The 8,810-nt window shown below is 45.6% G+C and overlaps 1 protein-coding gene across 1 annotated transcript; it reads right to left on the reverse strand.

Annotated features, from left to right (window-relative positions):
• Window positions 1-457: 457 nt before the first annotated feature.
• LOC109787496 (cytochrome b561 and DOMON domain-containing protein At4g12980) lies at window positions 458-2,944 on the reverse strand. Its single transcript, XM_020346042.3, has 3 exons — window positions 2,175-2,944; window positions 1,096-1,350; window positions 458-1,001 (listed from the first exon to the last, which is right to left on the reverse strand). Exons 1-3 carry the CDS (start codon window positions 2,793-2,795, stop codon window positions 699-701), a joined length of 1,179 nt encoding a protein of 392 aa, XP_020201631.1. The 5' UTR covers window positions 2,796-2,944; the 3' UTR covers window positions 458-698.
• Between the last annotated feature and the right edge of the window lie 5,866 nt (window positions 2,945-8,810).

Here is an 8,810-nt window from a genome sequence, read left to right on the forward strand (position 1 = left end):
CCTCATCCGTTCCCTCCTCTTCTCGGCTCAAGTGAACCACCCACTGCACGCCACTGCCAATCTTGTTCATTCGTACCGGCACACGTATGGACAGATCCGCCACCAGGCCCACTCACGGAGTGGGAAAGTTATACATACTGGTACGTACACTAGCACCAGAAACAACCAAATGTCCTGTGGGAAATACAAAAGTGAAAGAACTCTGCATTCGCTTTCCCCGGCCTTGAAGAAACAAATTCAGTGCACTTGACGCCTGCTACCCGTGTCACCTCCTTTCTAGAGAGATCATGCTTCCACTCACTGGCACAAACATTTTCTATCTTCCCTGCTTCTGCTTCACCAACCACCACCGGGAGGCGGGATACCTCCCCCGGCTTTCACAAAAGCAGGCCATGGTTAAATGGCCCCAAAAAACAAGTGGATGATGATGATCAGACCAAAATGCACGCACAACAAGTATCCAACTATCCATCGACCGGCATCATCTCTCTCTCATTCCACTATCATAATTAATATAATGTGCAGCAGTACTATACACACACATCTATCAATCATCATCATCATACAAAAAGAAACACAGAGACGAAGGCCACTAAGGCCCGACCCTAACCTACATAGCATCTGCCAATCCATGCTCACACACACGCAGCTCAAACACAACCCATAGATTCTGGCCACCGAGAAAGAATCACATCACATCACATGGGCAGATGGCCGTTGTTGTTGGAGGCGCCGCCGTTGTAGGCCTTGTCCTCCGTCTTCCTCCTCTTGAGCACGATGGCCCAGGTGATCACCTCCAGCGCCACGGCGACGCCGCCCAGGATGGCGATGGCGATGATGTACCCCGTCTTCCACTTCTGCGCCACGTCCAGGATGCTCATGCCCTTGAAGATGTTGACGATGCCCAGGATGATGATGGTGTAGCCCACCGAGTGGTGGTACACGTTCCAGTACACGCGCAGCTTGTGATCCTTCTTGGGCCTCAGGAACAGCGCAAAGATCTATAGCACACCAAAAATGTGGTTAGTATGTTCCCCTCTAGGCAACTGGCATTGTAAACTGTGGTGCACAAAAATGCTTCGAATTTTTGTATACCTGAACGGTGCCAAGAGCAAATACAGCGATCCCGATGTTCCTGTGAAGCGAGTAGGTGATTCCCTTGGACAGATTTCCTAGATGAATACCGGTGGCCCAGCCAGACACTCCCACAGCATACCCGATCAGCTGGCAAGCAACGTGAAGGTAGAACCAGGCAGGGTCGGCTGATTTGAATGTCTTGAGGTATCTAGCAACTATGGCTCCCATTGGGAGAAGAATCCCCCAGCTCACAGCATTCAGAATTCCATGGGTCTGCAGAGAAAAAAAACAGGGGTAAGAATTGACAATCTTTTGATAAAATTAGTACTCCTACTTCAGTATGCTCTGTTTTATACTTCCATGTCAATGCCATGAATGAACATGAATATGTAGCTATCAACAATTAGACTGATCAAAGGGTAAAGTCCACCAAGGCAGGAAGAAATCTACTAGCTAGGCAAGAAAAAATCAGCCCCAGTGTATACATTTTCAAAGTGCATAGAACAGAAGAAACCATGTGTCCATGTGACACACAGAGTCAACTTGCCCGGAAATGATACAGCTGATGTGTGTTCAGATACAAGTCAACTCAAACCAACCGGGACACTGGAGTTGAGATTTTGCATATGCATGTGAGATTTCACATGGCAAACAGGCACAGTTTTTGTATGATGTCTCCGTTAGGGGCATACAAAACTGATGGTATTTCCATGTTGTTGCCACTACACCAGCATAGAGCGAAACTGATTCATGTGGTTTACTCCTGTTTACTAGTATTGCAATAACGCTTCCACAGTTATTCACTCGTAGAAAAGTTGAAAAATAAAATAAAATTATAGCTTATGTTAAAAGGTGAAAATTGTCCCCATTACTTTGCCAGAAACTGCGAGCTTCACAGAGTTTTACTCCCCATAATTTTGATCATACTCAAGTTTTTTCTGTAGAGAATATCTATTCTCGTACAATTTAGTTTGCGTTACGATTGCCAAACTGAAGCGGAAGTATAATATAATAAAGCATTCGAGAGGGAGGAAAAAACTTGAGCATGGAGGCATAAATGTGGAATCAAATCAATAAATTCTGGGTAGAATGCTCACATTTTTCTTCCTGAGGATGCTGCCTCCGCTGACGGCGGTGGTCGCCCCCGTGACGAGGTTGAGCTTCCCCTTGGCCCCCATGTTGGCAGCGGCCATGGCGTGTATGCCGATGTCCCCGCCCGACGCCGGCCCCACCTGCCAGACCTGGTTCACCTCCCCGGTGCCGTTCTGGAGCGCGAGCTTCCCGAACATCTGGACGCGGCCGTCGGCGCCGACCTCGGCCGCGAGGTCGGACGTCTTGTAGGCGATGGGGCCCGGCGATCCGAGCGATGTGCCCTGGATGGCGTACGTCTGGACGCCGTACGCGCTGCCGGCGCCCGTGGGCGCGGCGACGAGCGCCTGCGTGCCGCTCATGCCGTCGCCGGTGGGGTTGAGCCCCCAGGCGACCCAGCCGCCAGACGAGGGCGGCGCGGCGACGAACGCCACGGACAGGGAGGACGCCGCCGGGTCGTAGGTCCAGTGCACGGACGCGCCCAGGGTGGGCAGGTCGGTGCAGGCCGCGTACACGCGGTTCTTGGAGAACCTCTCCGCCGCGCACGCCCCCGCCGCGCCCACGCGCGCCGGCGCGGCGACCACCAGCGCCGCCGCCGCCAGCAGCGCAAGAACCCGCGTGACGGACATGGCCGCTGGCGTCAGAGGACGGGGGATCTCTTCTCCGGTGCCGAGCAGTTAATGGGGGTTCAGGCGGGAGGAGACTGGTGGGTGGTGTGGGGAAAAAGAAAGGCCTGAGCTTTCTTTCGGGAGAGTCGGGAGGAAGCAGAGCGTGTGGGAAGCAGGGGAGGAGGTGGCGCGGTTAATAAAGGAGGAGGCGGGGAGGGGAGGGGGACTGGAAGGAGGACATGTGGGCGCGTATGATTGGGCGGGGGTTGACGCGGTCTGGGGGCTTTTAGGAAAGGCTAAACACGTTCCGTTTTTACGTCCGTTCCTTGCCGTTTCTGCGCGGCGACTTGCCCAGTTTACTACTCCCTACTTGAACCGTAACGTACGGAAAGATGATCTACAATACTAGTAGTTGGGTTCATGGATTTGGTGCATCGTACATTTGACGTGATGACAAATTCCTGCTGACCATGTAGATTCAGGGCTGGCAACTGCTCGTTTATCGTCTACGGGCTCCCCTAATTAAGGGCAAACACTAATTTGCTGGCAACTGCTCGTTTATCGTCTACGGGCTCCCCTAATTAAGGGCAAACACTAATTTGCTCTGTCTAGGTGAATAAGTCACCTGACGAAATTCAGATTTTCCCAAAATCATAAGGCGCAGAACATTAAATTCTCCTCGATCCCATCCGAGCCTCGTTCACGAGCGCTCGCATCCTCCTAGATTCCCTCCGCTGCTTCGTTCTCCCCCCTTGAAAACCCCTCCCCTCAACCAGCGCATGCATCGTGGCTGGGCGTTGATTAGGCAAGAGATTGAAGCCGTTTTTGCATGCAATCACGTACGGGCCTGCATGGACAGCCGAAAAGGCATCTCAATAACCAACGAAAAGGCATCTTAGTAACAGCGTTGTGATTGGAAGTTCAGCTCGTCCCGGTGCTCCTCCTCGCCCATCCAAAACCACCTAGGTCACGCTGCCACTCCTAAGATGACTTATTCACCTAGACAGAGGGAGTAGCAAAAATGCTAAACACACGGTCGTTTTACAAGGCTGTAACAGGGCTTACCATAAAATCTCCCCGCCCCCTTAATTTTAGGTGGGTGGGGCCCAACATTCCCCCCTTAATCCAATAAGAACTGGCCATGTCAAAGGCACTCCATAAAAGCCTGCAATAAGCCCCTAAATGTAGCATTGTTGAATTTGTAGTACCCCTCTGCTATCATTCACTTCGATTGATTTTGTCCCCTCAGCATCTCGACTTAAACATAGCCTCAATTTTCACTCTTCTATGGAATATTTGGAAGTCTAGAAATGATTTTTCTTTTCAAAAAGAAAACTTGGACGTCGTTGCAGGAAGTTTATGCCACGAGAGCCATGCTAAATGTATGTTCAATGAAGAATTTTGAAGAAGATAGCGCATAATATCTCATCCTACATTATCATGCAATTATATGTCTTTGCAATCTGCGGGCTTCTTGGCTTATGTTTATGTGGCCTTTAATATGGCGGTGGCAGGAAACGAAGCTTCATTTTGGGTGTTCCTAAGAAATGAAGAGAATAACCATTCAATATTTATTCAAGCAATGGTCGGAATGTTTTTTTTCTCTATTTTGCCGGTAGAAGCTATGGGTTTAACTCCTACCTGCTTCGATAGTTAAGGCTTTGGGATGGGACTTGATTTCTTTCCATTCTGATTGCATCATATTGGTTGATGCCACTGGAGCAAATAATTTACTTCAAAGACCAAGACATTGGAGGATGAGACCTTTACTTTCAAATTTCTTTAATATTGCTCCCTGCCTCAACTCTTACAAGGTTGTCAACCATGTTTCTAGGATCAAAAAAATATTATTGCTCATTCACTGGCCAAAAAGGCTTTCTTGCATGGATCTTCCTCTTGTTGCTCTTTCTTATGCAGTTAAGCCTCCACATGTAACCTCAAATGGCCTATGAAGCCATTTTTTTCCTTTGGGAACTTCTGTCTGTACACTGTGTGGGATGATAAGTTAATAAATTCTAGCGCTCCTTTTGCCAAAAGAATAAGCACAAACACAAATGTCGATATGGAAGTTTAATCTTTTAAAATGAAGTCGACAGGAAGTCAATGATCATCATGCTAAGGCAACTAATCTTTGAAGGGGTTTCAAAGAGAGATTGAGTATTTCGGTTAATACCACAAGATTCTTTGACTTGCATTCCCTCCTTCACAAATTTGATGGAACATAATTTTGGAGGCCCCTTTCATCAAAGAGGAAATTCTGGAGGTAGTAAATTATCTGCTAGCAGACAAATCTCCATATCTACATGGATTTAACTACGCCTTCATCAAAGCTTGCTGGCATATACCTGCACAAGACATTTTCAAGCCAATTCATGATTTCTATGAGGGGACAATGAACCAGAAAAATGTCAATTCATCTTTCATACTCTCACTTCCAAAATAGGCAATCCCATCCTCTCCAAAGGTTTCAGACATATTTCGCTTCTAAACTGCCCCATCAAGATAATCACAAAACTTTTGGCCAACATATTACAAAGGATCATTCTTAAATTGGTTTGTATCAACCAAAATGGGTTTCTAAAATCTGGTGCTATCCAGGACTGCCTGGCCTAGGCCTTTGAATATTTGCATCAATGCTTAGATCCGACGAGGAAATAACTATCCTCAAACCATGCTTTGGAAAGGATTTTGACCTGATTGAACAGAACATCATTTTCTGATATCCTCAAAGCCAGAGGTTGTGGTCATAGATAGATCAATTGGATTTAAGTGTTTTTCAGCTCTGGAACTTCTTCTATTCTGCTCAATGGAGTCCCACGGAAGCAATTTCAATGCAAGAGAGGGGTTAGGCATGGGGACTCTCTCTCCCCTCTCATTCTGTGCTACCTGCTGATTTTTTTGCAACCATTCTAAATGAAGCTATGAGGAATTCTCTCATCCAGCCACCTCTGAATATTATTATTTTTCCAGCCTTTCTTGTAATCCAATATGCACATGACACCATTCTTGTGCTTCTAGCTGAATAGAGGCAACTATTGCAAGTTAAGAACCTTTTGCCGCACTTTCCTGGCCATGCTGGTCTTAAGGTCAATTGTAATAATTCAATGATTTGTGCATGTTAATGTGTAAGAGGATAAGATGGATTTTCTCACTGAGGTTTTAGGTTGCGAGTAAGGTTCTTTCCCTTTGCATGTTTGGGGTTGCCTCTCGATGTTCACAAATTGAGAATTGAGGATGTCCCCCCCATGATGAAGAGAATTGAAGGAAGAATTTCACATTGTTCCACGCTTTGTTGTCCGATGATGGACAATTACAACTCCTCAAATCTCGGTTTTCTTCACTGCCTACTTTTTATGTGTTGTCTTTCACTCCCAGATGTAGTGGTAGATCATGAATTATACTATTTATTTTCAAGTTTATGGTTAATTTTTATATTCTATGCTATAACTATTATGGCTCTCGAGTCTGCGGAAACCAAGAGTCTCAGAGGAAAACTCATATGCACGTGTAGAGTTATAAATGGTAAAAATAGATTTGTAGTCTTCCCTCTAGGACTAGCTCAAGTGTTGCATTATGGTTCTGTTTTCCTAATCATAGGCATGTAACTATGATGCCAACAACATTGAGGGCACGATGTTAGAAGAACACTCGTGTTGAATTTGACCCAAGTTGTATGTTATACTTGGAGATGTTTCATCACAAGTCTATAATCCATAACACGGGGAAGTTAACATATGCATAATTCATTAGACCATGAGAGTACCAGTTCACTTCATACTGGACCATGTACTTTGGGGTTGTTCTAACGTCAACCGTGATAGGGTGATCATAACCACAACTTATAGGTTCATCGAAAATGTATGACAAGGGACTAGATAGCTCGATAATGGGATTTGCTCCTCCGACGATCGAGAGATATTCTTAGGCCCCTCTTCGTTTGACGGTATCCATCATCGTATGGCTGGACATAGTGTGAGTTACTCACTGGTATGCCGGAACACGAGAACGAGAAAAGAGAATAAAACTGGTAACAAGGAGACTAGAATAGTGATCATGTGTTGACTCATAGGGATGCCTATATATCTCACCACGAGTTCTTTAAAGTATCACGTAGCAAAAGGAATAGCATACGGTGGCTACAAGTTCACTCGATAATCATTCATGTGACTATAGGGGTCAATTGGATGTCCATGGTTTCGCTGTTGATCATTGAACGGAAGGTGTTTCTGTCATGTCTATATTTCACCGAACCTGCAGGGTCACACGCTTATGATCTGTTGAGTACTATTGGAGTTGGGAGCTTAGGAAAGTATCATGAAGAAATTTCAAAGGCAATGGAAATTGTTTCGAGAGAGACCGGAAGCATTTCAAAGAAAACTAGATAAAACCGGGGAGATAGAAAAGTTCTTGAAGGGGAAATAATTATGTAGGAGGGCTTCGGGATTTACCGGGATCACACTAGAAATCATGGGAGGCGCCCTGGGTTGCCCAAATAGGTTAGACCTGTTAGGGAGCGGCCGGATGGGCCTTAAAGCTAATAGGGTGGTGCGCCTCCTTAGCCATGGCCCCGAGTCATTACTTGGTGCATCTAGGGTTGAGGAGTGGAGCTCACCTCTTGGCGCGCCGCCACAAGGGGGAAAGTCCCTCCTCCAAGTTGGCCTCACCCTCCCCTCCACCTATAAATACCTAAAGGGCGCCCCTAGAGACACAAAGTTCTCAAAAATCGATGCGCCCCCTCTCTCTAGTTCTCCTGAAAATTAAGAGACACTGCAAGGCTACTCCTTCCTCCTCTAGTTCTCCGGGAACGCGTACCTATGGACGGTGAAGCGCTCTGGATCATCGATCTCATATGAGTGCAGTCTGTAGACAAATTGTGCTTTTGATCTTCGTTCGAGGTACCATTCGTGGGACGGTTCGAGGGACTCCAAGAATGATCTACACCATCTTTTCTTCTGCTACAACTCAAAGTTGGTAAAAATGATATATAACCTTCGTATGCATCTTCATAGTGATCATGGTGCTGGATTCATAGGACAGATGTTTTTGCTTTCTACGATGATTCCCAATAATTAATAATTACTCCCTCTGATCTATAGTAAGTGTTGCAGTTTTGAATTAAGGTTGAATAACCTTAGTTCAAAATTGCGACACTTATTTTGGATCAGAGGGGGTACCTCATACACTATCTATGGAGAATATTTGGATCTCAAGAATGTGGCCCTGCTTTAATTGCTTAGAAGGAAGCCTAAAAGCCATGGAGGATTGGGAATCCTAATTAAGAATCTACATAAGTTTTACAACAAGGAAGAGTTGTCATGGGTCAATCTTGTCTCGGAATCATACCATTCTGAGGTCGTGTGGTAGAATTGAGGGCTCCTTTTGGTGGAAGTCTCACATAGAGCGACTTCCCTTATTCAAAGAGGCTGCCTCATGTTCTATGTCATCTAGAGATTTGGCTTTATTTTGGGAACACAAATGGGAGGATCAACAACTCAAAGTGCAATTCTAAATTGTACTCCCTTTCTATTAAGCAAAAATCATCAGTTGCGGCTTTGTTATATCTGGCAGACATCACAGAAATCTTCCACATAGCTCCTTCAATTCAAGCTTTCAACCAATTTGAGAATATGAGTCATTTGTTAGCGCAACACCCTATATCTTTTGAGCTTGATTCTTGGGCTTATATTTGAATTCTAAGCAATTCTTATCTAGGAAAGTGTAGAACCATTTGATTGGTTAATCTCAGGCTCATATCATTTTCCAATGGATTTGGAAAGCTGCTAGTAGAGTAAGGTATAAAATTTTCTTCTCGTAAGTTATGCATGATAAACTTAACTCCAGAAATCACTTTAAGCGCCAAGGTATGCACATGGATAGTTATGAGTGGATTCTCCATAATGGTGTAGTTGAAGAAACTACCCTGCATCTGCTATGTGACTACTCTTTTGCTCAAGTCTGTTCACACACTATCATCCCATGAGGACCTAGAGGCATCTCTACTTTTGATGAGATCATTGTGACGCCCGGATAATTAAG

The sequence above is a fragment of the Aegilops tauschii genome, chromosome 7, assembly GCF_002575655.3.
Source record: "Aegilops tauschii subsp. strangulata cultivar AL8/78 chromosome 7, Aet v6.0, whole genome shotgun sequence".
Lineage (NCBI taxonomy): Eukaryota > Viridiplantae > Streptophyta > Magnoliopsida > Poales > Poaceae > Aegilops > Aegilops tauschii.

What these genes read in the sequence shown, in the direction of transcription:
- LOC109787496 (XM_020346042.3), bottom strand. Translation starts at nt 2,795, where the DNA reads ATGTCCGTCACGCGGGTTCTTGCGCTGCTGGCGGCGGCGGCGCTGGTG. An exon ending in GCATCCTCAGGAAGAAAAAT is followed by an intron (nt 1,351 to 2,174) that starts GTGAGCATTCTA and finishes TTTTCTCTGCAG; the next exon opens with ACCCATGGAATTCTGAATGC. An exon ending in TTGCTCTTGGCACCGTTCAG is followed by an intron (nt 1,002 to 1,095) that starts GTATACAAAAAT and finishes GGTGTGCTATAG; the next exon opens with ATCTTTGCGCTGTTCCTGAG.